Consider the following 21,886-nt stretch of genomic DNA (forward strand, 5'->3'; position numbering starts at 1 on the left):
TAGCCGGTCTTCAAAACTATTCAAACTTTAAATTATTCAATGTTCTTTATAGCATCTTTAGTAAGGGTAAAAAATATTATTGCTTTTATTTGGCACAACACAATTTGCATACTTCCACAACAAAATTCTTATACTTATTACTGATTCATGATAAGAAGAAAGATATTTTCATATTTAGTGTTTTTCTTCTACAAATACTCTAGTTATCTTTTTAAATTGTTACTGTTTTTATCAAAATATCAAAATCACCAAAAATATTTAAATTTTCTTTACTACAAAAACATTTAGTTTAAATATTTATCTTTTTAAAAATAGAAAGTTTTCAAAAAAGTGCATATTGCATATCTTCTTCGTGGGTTCGATATTCATGTCGTAATCAAAAAGTCTTATATTACTTAATAACGATACGTATATTTGTGTAGTATCTCAATATATATATATATATATATATATATTAAAAGTTAAATTTTTATTTTTCTTCAGGATCATGTTTTTGGTTTTGTTGAAAAAAAAGCAAATATAATTGAAAAATATAATCAAATATATTGTTATATTGTTGCATATCAGGGATCATAGCACACCGTAAAAAATGAAAGAATGATGGTTAATTCTTGCGCTAGAATGGACAAGAAAAAGTCTTGCATTATCCAAAAGGTTTTGTGTTTGAAATTCCGAGGATCTAAGGTTATTGGTTAGTGGTTACAAAAATTTTATTCAAGAATAAAGTTTTAATTATAGATTATGTAATATAATAAGTTCTTGTTGAATAGAAAGGATTAACAACATACTTTTATCAATGAAATTGCATTATTCATTCATGTGCCTATTAACATCACATACTAAAATAAGTGCCTTTGTTGATGTAGTAATATGGATAATTTTATCAATAATTATATGGAAAAAAATCATGCTAAAGGTCCAAATATAATAGCCAAGATTAAAAGCTCGAGCAAGAAACCAAAGAAAATGTCTAATAAAAACTCTAATATTTAAAATAAAATTTTAATTTTCATTTTTTTTTGGAATTTTTCATCTTGGGATATGTTTGGCCAGCAATTTCTTATTTGTTTTATGATTTTTTCATCTTCTCGTTCATTAGCTTCTTAAGAATGATTCTCACGGTCTCATCTTCACACATTCTAGCTCCACAAAAGTTCGGCATCTCAGCCTCTAATTGATCATTAAATCTAATAAGTGTTCTTGACTTTTAAGTATTCTTTCATCACTTATATTTAAATATTTTGTTGGCTTTCGAATAGCTGGAAATTACTATTATTGAGTGTGTCATCATATTTGCTATAAAATTATAACTTATTGTGGTACGAATATTATATATACATGAAATGAATACTCAAGTTAGCAATAGCACAGATTCGCTTTGTGCTTTGCACATTAAAATAGAACATATTTTTGTGTTTCGCATCATGTTTAGAGCTTTAACAGCAATGAATCCAATGCTTAGAGTTTAGCGAGTTCAATGATTCTATCTCTTATTATTGCTTAGCATAGAGTCCCTCTAGCGCTCGGCCAACCTTCACATACAAACCGCCAACTTTCTCCTACCACTTCCAACAACCCCAACAAATCCTCTCTCTCACACCCGTAGCCTCCTCTAACATCTCTTCCACCACTTCTCCCCTCTTTCTGAGCCTTCTAAACATCGATACCCCCTCTCCCCGCTCTCCACCAATACCTTGATCCTTAAACTCCAATTATAGCTTAGACTAGCCATCTTCCAAACCCTTACTAACCAAATACACGCCTTCCATCAAGGGTCCATCAAGTAAATTCTTGCCATCACATCAAAGATTCATTAGGCAACCCTATAAGCTTTGTTTCTTACAAAAGTTCATTTGGGGCCATATTTTGAAGCTTCAAGTAATAAAACAAGATATGACACCTACTTTCACCTTGCTAAGTTCTGACATTTGTTAAGTACTGATCAGATAGAGTTACAAGGATTTCAGTTTTGTATGGTTAATATTTAGCTATTTGTGTTATTCTTCGTAAAAAATCCGAATTGCACTCTTGAAGATACTTGTTTATATGAAATCAAATACCAGCGTTTACCAGACTATAGCTATTGTCCGCAAAACCTAATAAATGGGGTTCTCCAGTCTCATAACAGAATGAATAACAGCAGCCATTCCACTTGACAACTGAATTGATAGCAGCAGCCATTCCACATGGATTGCATAATACACAGCACCTATACGTTGCTCATCATGGACATCAGCTGCTAACAAACATTCTCAAGGTCGTCTGATCATAACAAATACCAAAACAAACATTGTATGCAGAAGACTATATACAACCACAGTAATGCTGAAATGCTAAGTATGTAAAAATGCAGTATACCAAAATACTGTAAGTTCATTACTCAGCTCTTCTACACTTTCTCTGTTTCGTGCTTTACTTCTCCTCATCTCACTATGTACCTTTATTTATAGTCAAACATTTTTACTTAAAAGGCATTTGATGCAGCAATTATGTTCGGTTATAAGATTTTTTTAGCAAGATTACATGTTATTTTACCTTTTTCTAATTAAGATGCACTTGAATCCGGTTCGTATTTGGTTTCTTTTTCTCCATATGATGGGTGGTTCTTTTAGCGAAATACACTAACTAGTTAAAGACAAAAAAAAGTACATCAAAGATAATTAACAAGACATGTCGAAGAAAAAAATTATAACAATAGGTGTTTGAAATATCAAGCGCTGATGATTATATTAATTAATTAGAAATATTAACTTTTGAAACAAAATCAAATGTTAACATGAAGTCGGTATCCGTGCCCTATTGCTAGTAAAATAAATAACATCTATTTAAAAGCAATAAGTTTTCTTCTTATAATGAATAAGTAATTAGTCTGATTCCAGTAATAATAGATTGCAATAACAAATCTGCCAAAATATCTCGTATAGCATACTTAATATCATTTTTAATTTGTAAAGGAGAACAAAATCATATTTCAGAATGCAGATACTACAAGTATACTAACAGTTTATCAGCAATAAATTTGTCTATTAATCATAAATCACATAGAAATGTTTGAATAAATGACCTGGAATAAGTATGTCAGAAAGTTCTGCTCAAGATCATCAATCTCTTCAGAAGATAAGTTTTGTTGTTCCAACCTCTGAGCGCCGCGTGCAGGATCAAACAGGGAATGCAGTTGCTGTAAAAAGCAAATCTTGTTTGTTTAAATACTAAAGAACAAAAAAAAATTTTTTGATAACTAAGAAATTAATTATGATTAATACTGCTGAAAGGCTTATCAAGTAGCTTTCACATGTTGAATAGTTCTAATCATTATAGTCATTTCATTATGTAATTTATTGTGGTACCAATCATAAGTTTCTTTGATTAAATTACTCTTTTCAGTACCTATTCATTTCAAGATGAATAAAATCATCTCAGAACTTATTTATAAATTTGGAAATTAAATTACTCAGTGACCAAAGTTGACCAAATGACAACATATTTTTCAAAGCAGTAAGTTACATTGCAAAATCATGTATTTTCTAGAAGATAAAATGAATCAGTATTTAAACTCATTCACATTGTTACTAAAAAAACACACAAAATATCATGACACCACAAGAAAGCTGATTTGTAGTGTGATAATATTTGAATATAGAAAGTGATAATTTTTCAAGGTAGAGTAATTCATAATGTAATAGGTTTAAGTATTATAGATCTGGATATAGAAGAAGAGAGATATAACCAAATTTTGACATTTAAGGTTGGCTTCTTAAAAAAGAGAAGTAACTCAAGAGTATAAGAGTATCATATGATAAGAAAGTTTTAAAAAAAGCGTCAAAATAATCCCATGAATCTTTACAGGGATTAATTTTAGTCCCAAAGTCTATAAAAATGTTAATTCAATCCGTGCCCATATTTTTTTTAATATATGCTTAAATACTCCAACCAAGAAAATCTATCATAAGGACTTAAAGGTATGTTTTATAGAAATAAAAATAGGCATGTCATTTGTGTGAATCCGAGTGTTGAGAAATAAAAAGGCCGCCAATAGCCAAGTTGAGCATGATGAGTAGGACAAAAAAGTAAGATGAATCTCCTGAAAATTAAGAAGGATAAATTAAAAAAATGTTTAAATAAAAAATCGTTGGAATGAGAACAATTGAAAATAAGATAGTTAAAAATAAACTAACTTGATTTAGACATGTACAACAAAGGGTAAAAAATGCACCTATCATATGAATAGATTAAATTAGTGTCAAAGGACTAAAAAGAAAAAATGGGATAGATCTAAGATAACAGTAAAAAATTTTGTTCAAAGTCATTCATGAAGAATAGGTTTAACGTCTCAGGCAACAGTCAACAAGAGTGAAAGAAAAATTAGAGCTGATAAAGCTGGCCCAAAAAATTGGGATATGGTCAATGCTGATGAAATATTAATTAAACTTTGCCAAGAGTATAGACTGCAATTCGTTCAGGGGAATTTACATAGATATCACACAATTACTATATGTTTACATATCTAACACCAAAACTTTATTTTTTACATTTATATCATCCAAACCTTTCATATCACATCAAAAACACCACCATTTTTAACTTTAAAAAATGAAATACAGTTTTTCATGCACAAGGAGCCATGCAAGTAAAAATTAAAGTTCAGGTGTTGGATATATAAATATATAAGAAATGAGTGGTATGTATGTAAATCTTCCCCCCTTTTTTGTGGTTCCTTGAACTATATATAATTCCTTTGTCCAAATCACTTTTAGTACTATCTAAAGTAGGGATTCTAGCCAACACCGACATAAACAATACTGACATGGACGAAACTCTACTATACCAAAAAATTGTAACAATACCACCAACTTCAAATGTAAAGTGTACTGCTATGATCCCCACACAAATCTACAATAACAATTCGCATTTCTTGTTTCTTGTGCCTCTAGCTTAGGTGGATCAATCAAAGTGGATGAGATTGTCATGCACGCAGCACCATTTCTTTGGTAGGTACATATAATCAAGAGATGAGTCACAGTGTGGATACATTTGGGGAGTGAAGCTTTATAGGATCCTCCTTCATGAATTCAACAACAACAACAACAAAGCCTTAATCCTACTAAGTGAGTCGGCTACATGAATTCTTTTTCTCCATTGCGTCCTATTTAGTGTTATATTTTCATTTAATTCTAATCAATTAAGATCATTTTTTACACAATATGCCCAAGCCTTCCTAGGTCTGCCTCTGCCTTTCTGAACAAAAGTTGAATCTAAAACATCTACTCTCCTAATTGGATCATCAAATGGTCGACGTTTAATGTGACCCAACCATCTAACACGACTCTATCTAATTTTGTCCATCACTGGAGCTACACCAACCCTATCACGAATATATTCATTTTGCATTTTTTCTCTAAGTGTAAAGACACTCATCCACCTAATCATTCTCATCTCGGCAACACTTAACTTAGTATTATGCTTCTCTTTTAAAGGCCAACATTCAGCGCCATAGAGCATTACAGGTCTCACCGCCCTCTTATAAAATTTTCCTTTCAGTCTAAGCGGCACTTTTCTATCTCACAAAAGGCCCGAAACATTTTTTAAAAATCAAATACACATTTTCATGCATAGATTTAAAGCACCCAAATATGATATATCTAAATATCAAAGTTTAGTAAGTCTAGATGTAGAAATGTAAATACATAAGAAATGAGTGCAAAACTTGTATTGATTTAAATAGTATATATATATCCTTAGAAGTTTTCAATCAAAAGATTTATGCTAAGTATGACAAAACTGCAAAACTTTTGAAGATATATAGCAAAATTTTATTATAAATTTGCTTCAAAATAATGAACTTGATACCATCAAATCCTCGAATTGAAGTAGATACCAAGCTCTAATAGTATACTCCACCCTCTTGCATAGCTTCAAAAACTCGGCTCTGTCAGTGTCATGTTCTGTGCAAAATTTTCCAGGTAAAAATACAAGAAATAAACGTTTGAGGAAGACAAAGCATGATTATGCAATAAAAAATCTTCTAACCATTCATGCATGCTTTTCAGCCCAATTTTCTATCAATAAAGCTTTGCGTATAGTTTTCAATTATGAATAAAAGTTAAGATGTCACATAGCACATTTGGCATGCATTATAGCGTTCACTGAAATGTGTAAATGCAAAATAATAATAATAATTAATTAAAATAAATATATCAAATAGCAAACCTAGGGCTGTAAATGAGCCGACCGGCTTGAGTTTGGCTTGTTAAAAAAGGTCACAAGACGAGCTTATTAAGCCACGAGCTCGAACTGAAGCTCAAACTTGAGCTTGTTTATTAAACGCGCTCAAGCTCACCCCGGCTTGATTAGCCTACCGGTAGTCATTTCGATGTGGGAGCGATGTGGGCGGGTTGTCCGGGGTGATGGAAGTAAGGATGTAGGGCTAAAATAGTGGCGAAAACAAAGAGGAAAGACTGGACCGCAACAGAACTTCAAGTGAACAGCAAATAGGTGATGTTCTGGGTGGCGATGGCGAGGGGAAATGCTGATGGCAGCAGCGGGAGATGCAGGGGACTGCAGGACGGCAAGAGTATGGCTGTTTGAGGCGATGGCAGCTATAGAAGGCTGGAATTGGAAAAACTACAGTGAAAACAGCAACTACTACTGTTTGGGGGCGGCTATAGCAATGGAGAGAAACCGGGTGTGACGAGGGTAGGATGTCGTAGGGGATAAGGAAGAGAATCACCACCTCAGGAGAGACATACAGCAGGAGCACCACCTAAACCCTCGGTACAACCCTCAAAGGGAGAAAAAGGACACAAGCTGCTATCCTAAATAAACTCAGCCATAAAAACTTAACCTAAAACAATACTACCAAAAATATATAACCTTAGAATAACTAGAAGTGAACCCCACTCCAATTGGGCTGCAATCCAATGGACATAGAGGCCAAAGCTGCATTAATGAACCGATCCAAATAGCTGCGACAATCTCCCGTGTATGGTACTTTAACGGGATTCACGGAATCACGGTCATGCATTGTCTCAGTGGGAAAACCTAGCGTCAGCCCAATGTCAGTATTCCAAGGTTGGGGGAGCTTCGACCTCATTTGTCGAAGCTTTTGTCATCTCATAGTATGGAGTCTGGTCGGCCACATTGAAAGTAATGAAAATGTTGCAAACTCCCGATAAATGTAAATCAATCCTGTAAGTGTTATTATTCCAAAACACATCCTAATCGAAAAAGCATGTCTTCTTTTGGCACATTCTGAGCTGGAGCTACATATAGACATGGATTCTCATGAACTAAATCTAGAGTAATTAAATCTATAATCTGCTATTCTCACTTCTCATGCTCTGTTAGGCGAATCTAATAAACAAGTATGTAAGAAGAAATCAACTCTAGGATAAAATTTATGGTAGGTTGAGCATTCTCACTGGCAACCACTCAGAAGAGGTTTCTTCTTCTCAAGTAGGACCTGATCCCATTATAAAATTTTCTTTCCAACCAAGCTCCCAATACAATTTCCAAAGCAGTGGCTCATCCATCCTATCTGGTCATCTGTCGATGGGTACACTACTGAACTAAATTTAATATTTGAATAATTGCATATAGTCTTCCAAAAGTAGCTCAAAAGTTAATCATTTCTGGCATGTTAGACCACTTTCAGGGGCATCCACCCACTAGGTGAACTATAATTCAGGATGTTCGGCAATTCCTTCAGCAAAAGTTGACCCTTTTCAGGTATCAACTTCTCAGACTCACTATCTTCTAGAACAATCTAGACTAATCCAGACAGAGTCTCTCTCATGGGCTCATCTTGAATCACTAGTGTCTCTTTCTCGTTGATTTGAATCTAAGGCTCAGCTCTAACATCTTCATACATTTTTTTGTCATTGTCTTTTTCTTCAACTGTTCTCTGCTCAGTGAAATAGATCATTATCCTGATTATGCGATCTAATTCCATATGTTCAAATCTATGACAAATGAAACACTTCTTGGCTAGATTTGGGAAAGCGAATTGGTTACACCTTTTCTACCTCAAGTGGGGACTTCGATGTTTCCCCGGGCATACTCTTGTTGGTCAATCCTAGGGTTGAATTTTACTTGTAAGATCTAGCAGTCATCCAGTGATATTGTTGTAAACATATCCTGCCTATAGGTGCGGGTAGGTACGATTACTACAACATCCGTTTCATCCAGTACTAGGTAGTGATCTTGTTTTTTCTTTCACGCTAGCATAGGTGTTTCAAATTTTTTCACTAAAATAATGCACTCTTTTTTAAATTGATAATAAGTAATTTCACCAATCTATCGTATGGGACTTCCTGGTAATTGAAGAAAAATTTCACGGTCTGAAATCACTCAATAAACTCGTCCAGATCTAAGTGATTGTCTCCTAGCTTCTCCAATATTTCATGTCAAGCGGTCCATCTCTAAAATCGAATGGAGTTTGGGCGAACCCTCTAAATGGTCTCATTTCCTCAATTTTATAGATACATTGTAGCACTTGACCAAGTTGTCGTTATATCTCTTCGATCATAAACTCCCGCTTAGCCTCTAAAACTTGTCTCAACGGTGACGTGATTAGAATTTGGGGTTTGGGGAGGTGGAAGGGGTGTGTAGTGGGTGATGTATGGTAGGAAAGAAATTTTGGGTAAAGATAAAGTCAGGTAGTGGTGGATGCTAAGAAATATAGAATAAGACTAGGGTTAGGCTAGCTCCGAAGTCAAATGATATCGGAGTTAACCAAACAACAGTAAGAAAACCGAATTTTATTATCAAATATGAAATTACAACCAACATACGGAAACTTAAAATTGCAACAACTGATAACACAAACTCAAACTAAAGGGTAGATTCAGGGGTGGTGGTGGTCAGTGAGGGTTTGGAAGGTGACTCAAGGGTGGAAAAGGTCATTGACAAGAAGAAAACAACAAGTCTGACTGTTTCCTTGGTTGGACAACAAGCAAACATCAGGGAACGATGTGGGAGGGTTGTCTGGGGAGATGGCAGCAAGGATGGATGGATGAAATGGCGGTTGCAGTAAAGAGGAATGGTTGGACGACAATAGAACCGCATGTGAATAGAAAATAGGCGTCGTTTTGGTTGGCAGTAGCGAGGAGGAATGTCGGCGGCAAAGGCGAGGGATGCAGAAAACTGTAGGACAACAAAAATATGGCTGCCCTGTGCGGCAACAGCGAGGATAAGCATCTAGAATTATAAAAACTACAGTGAAAACAACTTTGTTTGTTCAGGGACGGCTGCAGCAATAGAGGGCAACCAGGAGCGACGTCAAGAGGATGTGGAAAGGGATAGAAAAGATAATCACAACATCGAAAGAGAGATGCAACCGAAGCACCACCAAACCCTCGGATACACCCCTCGAAGCGAGAGAATGGATGTCGACGGTTGTCCTAAATAAACTCCCGCCAAACAACTTAACCTAAAATATCAGAAACACAAATATATAACCTTAGGATAACTAAGAGTGAACCCCACTCCAATTAGGCTGCAATCCCACAGATAGAAAGTCATCTTCAAAGCTGCGCTAATGAACTGGTCCAAGAAGCTGCGACAATCTCCCATGTTCGATACTATAGCCGCATTCGTGAAATCAAGCTCATGCATTATCTCGTGTGGTAAACCCTTGCATCCGCACCGCATCATAATGAGCACTCAATTGATGCTTGTTTCAAAAATAAATCGTGCTTGCATGTTCAGAATGTCAAAATTACCAACAATACAAATATATTTTCTTAGTTCCCACACAAGAGATGCAAAAATTCACCTATATGTGAATACAAACATATTTGAGACACGCAAGATGATGGCAAATATTATCATGCATTAGCAATGATTAATAAGCCTATGAATGACAGGAAATAAATATTTAATTAATTAATAATTGTTAAAAAAAAGACTTGATGCCCAAAGCCAATGCCCTTGCCTTCCCTATACCATGCACATTCCCATAGGCCTACACTCTCTCCCTACAACATACTTATGGCCTCAAATAAGGTCATCTAGCCTCATTTAGAAAAACTAATAATAATCTCTTAAAATAAAAGCCTACTCAACCAACGCAAACTATAACCATCGTGTTCTTAAGTGGGACTGGTTCCAGTGATCCTGCATACGCAGGATAATAATTGGAACGGAATCCCATTCTGTGAAGACCCAATAGCGGGATTTTCCCACCTACTAATTGTTAGCCTTGTTGTTGTCATTTTTGTATTATTTGAAATATAGTTTGGGTTATTTTGCTTAGGAACTATAAATATGTTTGTTATGCACTGATGTTGGGGCATTTATTTTTGTTTTTTATGAATTAGAAATTAATTTTTCTAGTTTTCTCTTGTCAAGTATTGTATTATTTATCTTTCTCAGGTGGTATGTCGATAATCTGACTGAATCTAGGTGGTGATCACTCCCAAATGTTTGAATACCTTTCTATACCTCTAGAGTTGTTGCCTACCTACTATTTTTTGTGTCCAGCTTATTGTCCAACCGTTGGTCCCACCAGTTCTCAGGCTTATTGCAAATTTTTCCTTTGTTGCTTTTCCTCCCAAGATTTGATCCTTCATGTTATCTTTTCATACCATCTAGAAACCCTAGAATTGTGACATTGGATATTAGAGCCTAGCAAACTCTAATTTTTTTTATTTATTTTTCTCTCTTCGAAGCCTAAATTTACATTATCTAATTCATCTACCCTCACCCTCTCACCTTTTATTTACCTAAAAGTGCCTTTCAATTTTGATTGGAACCCTAATTGGGAGAAAGAGACCTCATGCAGCCGAGAAAAAACATGCAAAGAGGTGTTCAAGAGCTCATAATGAAAGCTATGCATAAAAAGATCATCCAACTATAACAAAACTTGTCGTATTTGAGAGATGACAACCTGAAAATACTATGCATAAAAAGATCATCCAACTATAACTTGTCGTATTTGAGAGATGACAACCTGAAAATATCACGTATGGTTATAATGGTGATTCATTGGATCGAGAGGAGGAAGTTAATCCCTTCCACCGAAAAATTTTCATTGATAAAGAACCAATATCTCATTAATTTGACATTGAATATCAAAGGAGAGGCAAGGAATTTGGGATGATGTTTGAATTGTCAGATTTTAATGGGTGTTAGATCTGAATAGATTTATTGAGTGGCTCTAAGCAATGAAACAAATGTTTTAACACAATGAGGTTTCCCAAGATAAGAGAGTTAAATTTACATCTACGAAGCTTAAGAAAAACATTGTTTTATGCTCGGAGAATCTAAAGCATCTTCGACAACAAGAATGGAAGAAAAATATCACCACATGGCCCAATATGACAAAACAATGCAGTAAAAATATCTTCTCACGTATTATCGTCATGATATGTTCCTAAAATTCAACAGCTTACATAAGAGGGACTTTTCTGTGAAGGAATACATGACCCAATTAACTCAACATATATTAAAATGTTAGTTGGTGGAACCTGAGGAACACACAGTGGCAATGCACTTTAAACAATTAGATCAATTATTCATAATATGGTGCAACTACAAACCTATTGATCCCTACTCGAAATATAGATAGCATATAAATCATAGATTTGAGGGTGGAGAAGCAACATCATCGTTAGGGGACCATCACACCGTATAGACAAAGCTCAACCTTAGGATAGTGCAGTAAGGGCACGAGCACCAAAGTCGTCCCTTTTTTAGGAAAAATCAACCAAGAGTGGAGAAAATGTGGGTGCCACCAACACAACAAGCCATTTCCGGCTAAAAAGTACCTCAAGTGTCATGATTTTAGCATATAATATATGATTGTCCTAATAAGAAAGTGATCTCTTTTACTAAATAGGGAGTGGTGGAAGAAACATACAGTAACACTAGGGACATAAAAGATGAAGATATAAGAGAGGAGTCTTCCAATTGACAAGGAAGAAATGCTAATGGCTAGAGGAATCCATCAGATTGAGCTCATTAAAAAGTAACAATGGCCCCGCCAAAATATTTTTCTTACTATTTGCACTATGAAGGGAAATATGTGCAATATTACTATAGACATAGAAAGTTTTAAAAATATGTTATCAGCCCAAACACATGATTTAAAAAAAAATAATAGATTTGGACATGTCCAAGAAAGGAAACAAAACACTCATTAAACAAGTTATTAAAATTAATATCAAAGGATTAGAAAAAAAAATGATAGACCTAAAATTACATGAATAGTAAGTTGACAAAAATACTTTGCGAAAAACATGTTTAATACCTAAGACAACACTCAACAAAAATAAATGAGGATAAGAATTCCTAATGTTGGCCTCAAATAACTCAGATAAGGCTAATATCCCTTGTTAATCAAAAAATAATATGGTATAAAGAATGTGTGATTGTATGGCAATGATGGTTAAGAATTACATATATCGCATACCAATATTTCTTTCCCTTACAAAGTTAGATTGTTTAAATTGCAAGTAGCATCCCTGACCTAGTGAACAAATGCACTCGATGAACAACACAAACTCCACAAAATAATACTAGATGGAGTTTGTTGAAATTAGTAAAAAAACAAGCTTGAATATTTTTTAAAAGCTCGAAGGTTATATGAACCTATTTAATTACAGTTCAAATCACTTTTTATGTTCATGAACAAATTAATTTATTATTCAACAAGTAACTTAATATGTATTTTATAATAAATTCAATGATAACTTGTATCATATATGACATATTATTTAAATAAAATTGTTTAATTAAAACTTATTTAATTATATATTTAATAGTAAAATATTATAATTTAATATCAATATATTTCATAATTTATACATTTTTTTCTTATTTCTTTATTTCGATGAAACAGTTTGTTAGCACTTATTTATATTATTTGATTTCATGAAATCTTACTTGTAATTTATATATTGTCTTAGTTAATTGATGTAAGCTAACAAAATACTAACTTAAAATTTGTTCACCAACTTATTTATTTATATTTGTAAATCATTTGTTAATAATTTTATGTGAGAAATCAAGTACTCATGTGAATTTTAGCTTGTTTATTAACTTGTTGAAATACTTATTAAATTAATATAAACAAATAAAGTGCAAATCAAGTACAATTTTTAAAATTTAATCAAGCAAAATATAAACATATATATGAAAGCTCTACTCAAACTCAAGCCAAACAAGAACAACTTAAAATATAACAAAGCCAACTCTAATCCACAACAAACTCTGCTCAACTCACCTAGATTACAGCCTTATCTCTAGGTTGTTGAATCTCTAAGAGGCTGTCTGGCAACAGATTCATCCTGAGATTTAAGTGAGATATAAGCTACAGTCCTTTTGGACAAAATAAAACCGCAGATTTGTTAAATCTGGATTTCACCGATTTCGGCCAAAAATTTGGGATTCACTAAATCTACGAATCGGTGAATTTATGTTCGCGTTGAGAATTTATGGCACAGGTAGGTAACAGCTCATCTAATAGCGCGAGATAAGCTTAGCCTTCTTCCCTCCCAACGGTCCTCTTGTCAAACTATTGTCCATCGGGCGACGAGGTTATATCTATAATGTGGACGATCTCTTTCCTCCCGCAATAACATCCCTAGCTTCTCTTTTCGAGCGATTTTTCCCTCTTTCCCCGTTCCAATCTAGGAATTTTTTTCTAGTCTGGTTTCTTTTTCTTTTGAATGAGGTTCACTTCCTCATCATATCATATGCCCAAACAATGTGGTCTTTATCATCATGCTTTGGATTTTAGTTTCTTGACTGTTGTTCGAGATCATGGCTTTAGATTACTGTAACTTTATTGATACTAGTTTTTGAGAGGCATGAATGCTTTTCGGGTTTGTCTTCATAGTCTAGGGTCTATATACTGTAATTTTATTATTGTTGGTCTGAAGCTCTACATGAATTGATCAATGTTTTGGAGTGTATTGTGGAAAAATTCTATGGCAGGTTTCAGTTTGAATGCTCTTTAGGATAAGATGGCATGAATGAACTATAGTGATAAGATTTTTGTGGAAGGTTTCAACCGGCAGTTGTTAATACTTTGAAGTAGGTTGTATTGTTATTTCATATTAGCTGAGGGAAAAAACCAGCTTTCATGTAGTACTATGAATGCTAAATTTGGTTTTCTTTGTTTATCTATATATATATAGCGTCTTCTTGGTGTTTTGCTCTAGTGTGGAAATTCTTTTATGGTCACCCTAAACTTGAGATCATTCAAAAATATTTTGATGCTATGAAACTATCGGGTAGATTATGAAGCTATCGGGTAATTGGAATACATATACTCATTGGCTTGTTTAACGGCCGACATATACTTATTCAGTTATCTTATGATGCTGATTACACTCGTATTTTTTCTCGAAGGTTAATCAAGATTTACAACCGTTTTATGAAAATCCTAAAGTGGACTGTCGACTTTGATCTAAAAGCGGAGTTCCCTATCATTCATGTTTGGATAAACTTTTCAGGGTTAAAACTACACCTATTCAACTTTGAAATTTTTTACTCCTTAGCTGCTACTTACGGTAAACCTCTCAAGATTGATAGTCCTAAACTTGTTGTCACCAGACCTTTTGCGGTTTGTGTGTTAGTTGAGAGAGATATCACCCAACCAACTCTGGATAAGGAATAGATTGGATCCACTCACAACGGGTATTAGCAAAATGTTCAAATAGAACCACACTCTTCTTTAGCTCTCATTATAATATGTTTAGCCACAGTTCTACTATTTGATATCTCTTGCATCCTCATTTAAGGCTGGATATTGCTAAAGATAAGCAACATGTTCAAAAATCTATTTATACTGAATTGAGGGTGGACGTCTTGTCACCTACCATCCCTGCTGAGGAGGTGCAACCCGACCATTTTTCCAACACCGCATATACCTCTGCTCATTTGACTAACACTATTCCTGATGGAAAATCTTCTGATGACCCTCCTATTCAAATATTTGTTGTTTCAGATGAAGAACATAACGCTGTAGCTTTGAAGAAATTATTGGATCATAACGTTGTGATATCGATGAATGAGTGTCTTGCAAAAATAGAAAGTTTAGTCGACATTTCGAAAATATTTGGATGTCCCTGATGCTAGAGCATTATGGTTTAAAACAGGCTGAAGTAATAATCACTTGTTTTTGAGAGAGAACTTCATGAGCATCTATGCATGCATCTTTTTTTTACTCCCAGCTGTTAACTATTTTTTAAATCCTGCTCATCCATTGTCAGACAGTATTACAGGATTTAGTAAATCATTTGTGAGACAGTTTTCAGGATTTAACCCCTTCGGAATTTAGTAAATCCGGATTTATGAACTTTACTTAATCCTAATAGCTTAAATCGAATCGGAGCTCCAGACACAACTTAAGGCGTATAGAACAAATTTTGTAACAAGCGGGGGCTAGTAGCGTCTAGAAGGTAACGTCCTTGGACACTCTCAAGCCTTAAAATCTCTTGTTATATTCATTTCCCACAAAAACTATGTCCCTTGATAAAGACAAAATTGAATTTTCTCTAAGTTCATCGGTAAAGTTCTCCAGTAAGAATTAATATCTGATTCAAACTGCAGTTCCATGTTTTAAGATTATCACCTTACCACAACTTCAACAAAAGACTCCAGTAATCCAAAACAGCAGAACTGAAGAAAAAAAAACATCAAAAATATCACCCAATTACCCTATTCAATCAAATGAAATTTAGAAATTCATTAACCAAAACAAAAGACTGAGGCAGGAAATCCTCTAAACACATCCATAACGGAAAAATAAAAAAAAATCAATGAAATAATAATCGCCAATCGAATCAAGCGGATAAAATAATAAAAAGAACACATAACGGTTTCAAAAGAAAGCACACAAGCGCTAGGTTACCTATGAGATTGGCTAGAGTCATGATAAGCTTGGGCTTGAGGATAGGAATGACGGATTCCCGCTCAAGCCGCATCACGTCCTTGCTTCGAACCTTTGGCCCTACTTCCATCGCCGCCGGCGAGCTACGGCCCCCGGAGAGAAGCATATACTGAATTCGCTGTAGCAAATAGCTCGGTTTTCCACTCTGTAACCGCTAAATGATTGCAGCAAGAGAGCTGAAACAATTCGAGCTTGGAAGAAAGGAAGATAATCGCCTTCGGAATCAAAAACGCCACGATCCCAGCACTCGAATGGCGAAGAGAGAGAGTGCTTTGCTCGTCTGAGAAACGACACTTTTACTTTGCGAATGGACTCCATTATCACGAATTTAAAATTGCGTTGCAGCTTTCAAAGCCTTCTTATTCTACTAATCTTCGAACGTTTTTCGAAATTAAGAAAAACAACTGGATTTATTTAAAAAAGGGTCATGGTGCAATTTGTGAGTGTTGCATGAGGAGTGAGCTTTTTTTTGGATAATTAGTTGAATCTAAATTTAATTTTTGTGGCATTTAGATACATTTCACACAATTCTTCTATATGTACAAATCTAGCGCCTCGATTTTTATTTTTATAATTGTTGTATGTCGGTAAATTTGTACTGGTAGAGCTGTGTGTTAATGTTTCAATATTGTATGAAGATCCGACATACACAAAGAAAAAAGAAATCGATAAACTTGACGGCGAGAGTTGTAACTTGAAAAACCCAAAAAAAAAAAATCATAAGGTATGGCCCATTTGAAATAATTTCGTTATGTCAATATAGGTTATAAGACTTTTGTCGCCCCTTGAATAATTGGAAGCAATATTGTACAAGTGGCATAAGATATTTGCTAGGGAAGTAGAAGAAACGACTGGGAGATTGCTACTTAACTACTGTCAAGGAAAGTCGACAGTAGAGATAATGTGCTAGAAAATTTATTGTCAGTGTCTTTGGTAGTGGCGACCAAACGGTTGTGACCGCGAAGCGTCGATAGTGGTTTGATAGTGGCAGCTACTCAAAGAATGTGGTCATATAGTAGTGATCCAACGATGACAGTGGCTTGATGATGGCGGCCCGACAACGACGGCAATGGCGACGGCTAGTGTACGGTGGCCTAGTAGTGGCGAGCTGCGGCAAAATAGTAGCGGTCTAGCCATGGGCAGAAATCGGTGATGGTCGTTCGTTGATGACGGCGACGGCCGAGCAGTGGTGGTCCAGCGGTGACGATGGCTGATCAGTGACAATACGACACTAGAGTTAAGGAACCATGAAGAGCTTAGAGTTTCTTCAGCTTTCTCTTCAAGGTCCATGTCCCCAGTCGTCCCCATTTCATAAAGAGAGTGGGGGTTTATTTATAAATTTAGTTAGTGATATCCTCTATAAACACTACATGAATCTGGACCACTCCATTAGACGACTCAGAGTGATCACTTTAATCAGATGGAATTCTATGATCATTTTAGTGTCTTGATAATGCCAAAATCAAGTGATATTGGGCTCATTATAATTAATTCGATGAGACGTTTGATTTGACTATAATCTTATCAGATTTGAAATCCATTTGATCATTCAATTGTCAATCCAAAGCTTTTAATTGTGCCTATAACCATAAGATTCCAGCTATTATATGTTCAGGGTGTGTGTGGATGATGCTTTTTGCTTTAATTGATTTATGTTATGGGCTCTTTATCCTTTGATCGTGCTATTTTCCTAGCACAATAATGGTTTATCATTCACAAGGGGATGATGAATGATAAGGGGATGATGAACGAGTGTTGTCTGTTTTTGTGATTTCCAAACAAACTAGTCAAATTCATTTGGGCGGAGATCCATCAGTCCATCCACGTCTAATGCACGTAGAGCTTATGATTGGTAATCATTGCCGGTCCAACAGAAATGCACCACGTGTTTAAGTTGCACTAACGTGGATGTCGCATGGTGACCACATGTGTAAACCCATTTAAATCATTAAATAATCAGAAAAATTCAATGAAAATTAAAAAGAAATTATTAAAAATAAAATTAAAAAGAAAAAATAAAATAAAAATTATTGGCTGCTCGGGAAATTGAAAAAAATTTAACAAAATAAATATGTAATAGTAACTTTAATCTTAATTAGCTTAATTAAATAATTAAGTTTAAAGCCAAATATATTAAATAAAAATAAAATCCATAATTTCAGAAAAAATGTAAAAAAGGATAAAATAAACAGTAGGTAATTTTCTCAAGGTCAGATGATGTTTAATTAGTGGGTTTTGATGAACAATTTATAAAATTCAAAACAAACAAATAATTATAATAATTAACATATAATTGAAAAATTCATGAAAATTTGTGTGAGCGTCCCTCCGACCTAGGTGAACCTCCAATAATTTTCTCAATGACAAAAACTTTACTTTAATTAATTAAATAAATTAACTTAAAAAATTCTTATTTTTGAATTAAAATAATTATATAAATTAAAATAAATGTTGGAAGAATATGATTCCTTCTCTAGTATCTCAATTAACCCATGAGAGATAGATCAGCAAATTCCCAAGTCCATGTGAATTGATTTAAAATTTTTATGAACCTAGGAGCCTTAGGAGCAAAATCATAATTTCCACCCTCTTACCCTAATTAAAATTTAGGATGGGTTAAAAACTTAAAGGGCAATATTTTGATCTTAAGTAACATCCAAAAGTGATTGAGAGAGGGAAAGAGAAATCAATGAACTCCACTTTTAAAAGAAGAATGGTATAATTGTAATTATCTCAATTGTTGAACATTGGAAGATGAATTAATTTGAATGGTTAAATGTTTGAGATTTAAGTTAGGAAGTTAATAGCACACCAGTCTAGATTTCCCAAATCAATGGATGAGTCATAGGTTGATCTTTTAGTTAAATATTGTTAATTTGACCCCTTTTCTTCGAAATTACACATCTACCTCCAGTGTCTTTTAAGTATTATAGTGAGCTAAGTTCAATCTAAGGATACTTGAGGATTAGTTGGAAATTAAACCATAATTAATCTCCCTCAAACACTACAAGCTCAAGCTTGCTTGTCCCCTTTCTCATGGGTTAATTGAGATAGTAAACTGAACATGGGTCAAACCTAATGAACCTCAGGGTAATTTACTCAACAACATAGTAAGTTCAAATGAACTCAAGATAATCAAAAGGATTCTTAAAAGTTTTTTAGGGCTATGCCCCGAACATTTTTATGATCTTTTGGATAATTTGAAGAACAATTGAACTTATTATGCTTTGTTCAAGAAAATCATCCTTAAAACCTTTAGGGACTCACCAAGTTATGAATTGTGATTTCTTTGGAATTTAAACCACCAAGGACTCATCAACACTTAGTAGTTACTTTCACTTTTACTTTGCAATATATAGATAATTATGAATGCTAACATTTCAGCAGCGAGAAGATGACATGCACATATTTACAATTTATTTATTGCAATTTTATTTCTGCAATTTACTACTGTTTTAATGTATCGTTTTACATTAAAACAGTGGTAAATTACAATTTATTTATGACTGCTTCGTTGGGAACTTGTCGGCCTATAAAAAATAGTTTCGCAAATCAAACGGATGTCATAATTTTTTTAGTTTTTTAATTGAGTCTTACTATTAAAATGATGTGTCTACCCTTCCGGATAGATTTATTATTTGGTGGTGGTGCTTGTTAATTCAAACTATTGAATATATGAGATCAGTTCGGTCTCATAGTTTTCAAAACTAAAACATTACTTTTCAAAATTAAAATACTATTTTTTTAAAAAAATCATATATATATATATATATATAGACATTAAACTAAATCTAAATTTCCTCAAAAAATAATAATAACGGCCAACAATTTTTGTCGACTCCGCTTGGGACTGTTCCTCTCTCCTTCAATGGTTAGATGGTTTTGTGATGCGGCAGAAATATAGTTGTGTAAAATTTATAAAGTTGACTCCGCTTTACAAAGGCGCCAAAATCTTGATGTGGTATTTTATAAATAATAAAGTTAAGCTCGTCATAATAAGTATTCTACGCAAGTATATGTATCGTTATCAAGCAATATAAGACTTTCTATTTAAGTCTCAAATATCGATCCCACGAGGTTTAAATTTGAACTGATAAATTAACTAGGAAATTCACATAATTAAAACGAAATTATTGTCACTAATTTTGAATGTTTAAGATACTATAAAAGCTAAATTATTAACTACTAGCAGAATTTAAATGCAGAGTTTTAAAATAGTAACTACTAAACTATGTTTATGTGATGAGGTTTTCTTATATGAAAAAACATCTTTCCCACTACAATGAGTTTTTCGTGAAATGAGATGAGATAAATGGTTTAAATATGTACTGTGCCAAATAGGAGCAATTTTAATTTTCTACTCTGATTCAGTATTATAAAAAATTATTAACTAATCTTAGGTTTAGTCCCTAAAATCCGCAGCCTAGGAGGATATTGGCTCCCACTCCAGAGCTCCCACTTCCCTTCCCCTGAAGGCTAACTCTCGCTTTAGTTTTTAAGCACTAAGATTGAATTGAGGATTTTTATTCTGTCACCCCGAAAAAATCTCTAATTCTACACCCAACAAAGTATATTTCCCTATTTATTTGCACTTAATTCCATGAACGAAATACTGATCATTGACTTAAATATAATTCTCACTCTGTTGTAGAACTCATACTCCATTTTTCGGATCATATGTTTCACAACATATTTTAACAATTCAATTGGCCTTAAGAGTGGAGTTGAAAAACCATCACAATTTATTTTTAATTTTAACATTGGCACGTCCAAATTATCTCTTCATTTCACCATATCTCATAGTAGAGAAAAAAATAAAGGAAACTACTCAGACTTCATGAGCAAGATACAACAAAACACAAATTTCATATATAAAAGGAAGTTCATACAACAATAATAAACAAATAATACTTATCTGAAACTCTTTCTCAAAGCAAATCCCTTGTAGCCTCTCTCAGTAAATGTAGGAAGAATCAATCTCTCATTTCTCTTACTTTCCAACACTTCTTAGAGAAGAATTCACACTTAATAAATCTAGGAAGAATCAATCTCTCATTTCTCTTACTTTCTAACACTTCTTAGAGAAGAATTCACACTTAAACTCACCAGAAAAACTCAAAAATATAAAGAAAATAACTAAATAATGGTGTGGAATGGCATGGAATGATGTAAAGTGGCAAGAAGGGGCAATTGATAGCTGAGAGAGACTTTTCTGGTAATTTTTGGCTCTTAATAGAGCCTAGGGTCGGTTCTTCAATAGGTGCATCCAAAAACTCTTTAAAAAGCGTCCAAATTCATCAAATGTTCTAGAAACAAGGTCTGCACCTACATTGACACCGTCAGCGCCCATTCTGGCGCCGTCGGCCCTAGAGGCCGTTTAATTTAGTCTGCTTCTCTGTTAAACGGCACCGTCGGCGCCCAGTTTGGAGCCGTCGGCAGTGAACAATTTTTCAAATTCTCCATTTTGACTTCAAATTTCTTCTTTTTTTGCTTCTTTTTTGCTCCAAGTCCTAAAAATTAACAACCTGCAATAAAAAAATACCTTCTATTAAAGTTCAATATCACAAAAAAAAGAGTATAAAATATTTGTATAAAAATGCATATATTTTTTTGTGTATTTATATGTTTTTGTGTATTAAAACCCCCCTAAGCTTAAATGTTACTTGTTCTCAAGTAACTCCTTTACTACATAAAAAAATTACTCATGACAAAGATTTTAAATTCTAGATTTTTATATTTAAGTCCACTAAATACAATAATATAACTTAAGAAAAAATTAAAATAACTCCAGTTAATACTAAAGGTATAAGAATATCTAGCAGTCAAGTCTAAGATTTCTGATTCTCCATTCTTTTCAAGGAAAATTGCAAACTATTCATATTAAAGCCACTTAGAATATCCATATGAAAAAGAACTTCATGAAACTTTACTAGTAAATATGTTAATACTGAAATATAAGTTTAGAAAATGTAGCCAAGCCTTCTTCTTTAA

The 21,886-nt window shown here is 33.8% G+C and overlaps 1 protein-coding gene across 1 annotated transcript in view; it reads right to left on the reverse strand.

Annotated features, from left to right (window-relative positions):
* The window catches only part of LOC110030468, a 52,395-nt gene extending 36,188 nt beyond the window's left edge, over positions 1 to 16,207 (reverse strand). The window contains exons 1-3 of the mRNA XM_020733191.1: positions 15,857 to 16,207; positions 5,848 to 5,942; positions 3,065 to 3,178 (exon numbers count right to left, since the gene is read on the reverse strand). Of these exons, the coding sequence (XP_020588850.1) occupies positions 3,065 to 3,178; positions 5,848 to 5,942; positions 15,857 to 16,001 (354 nt within the window). The 5' untranslated portion in view covers positions 16,002 to 16,207. The remainder of the gene's footprint in view (positions 1 to 3,064; positions 3,179 to 5,847; positions 5,943 to 15,856) is intronic.
* Positions 16,208 to 21,886: the final 5,679 nt, after the last annotated feature.

The sequence above is a fragment of the Phalaenopsis equestris genome, unplaced genomic scaffold (assembly GCF_001263595.1).
Source record: "Phalaenopsis equestris unplaced genomic scaffold, ASM126359v1 Scaffold000724, whole genome shotgun sequence".
Taxonomy (NCBI): Eukaryota; Viridiplantae; Streptophyta; class Magnoliopsida; order Asparagales; family Orchidaceae; genus Phalaenopsis; species Phalaenopsis equestris.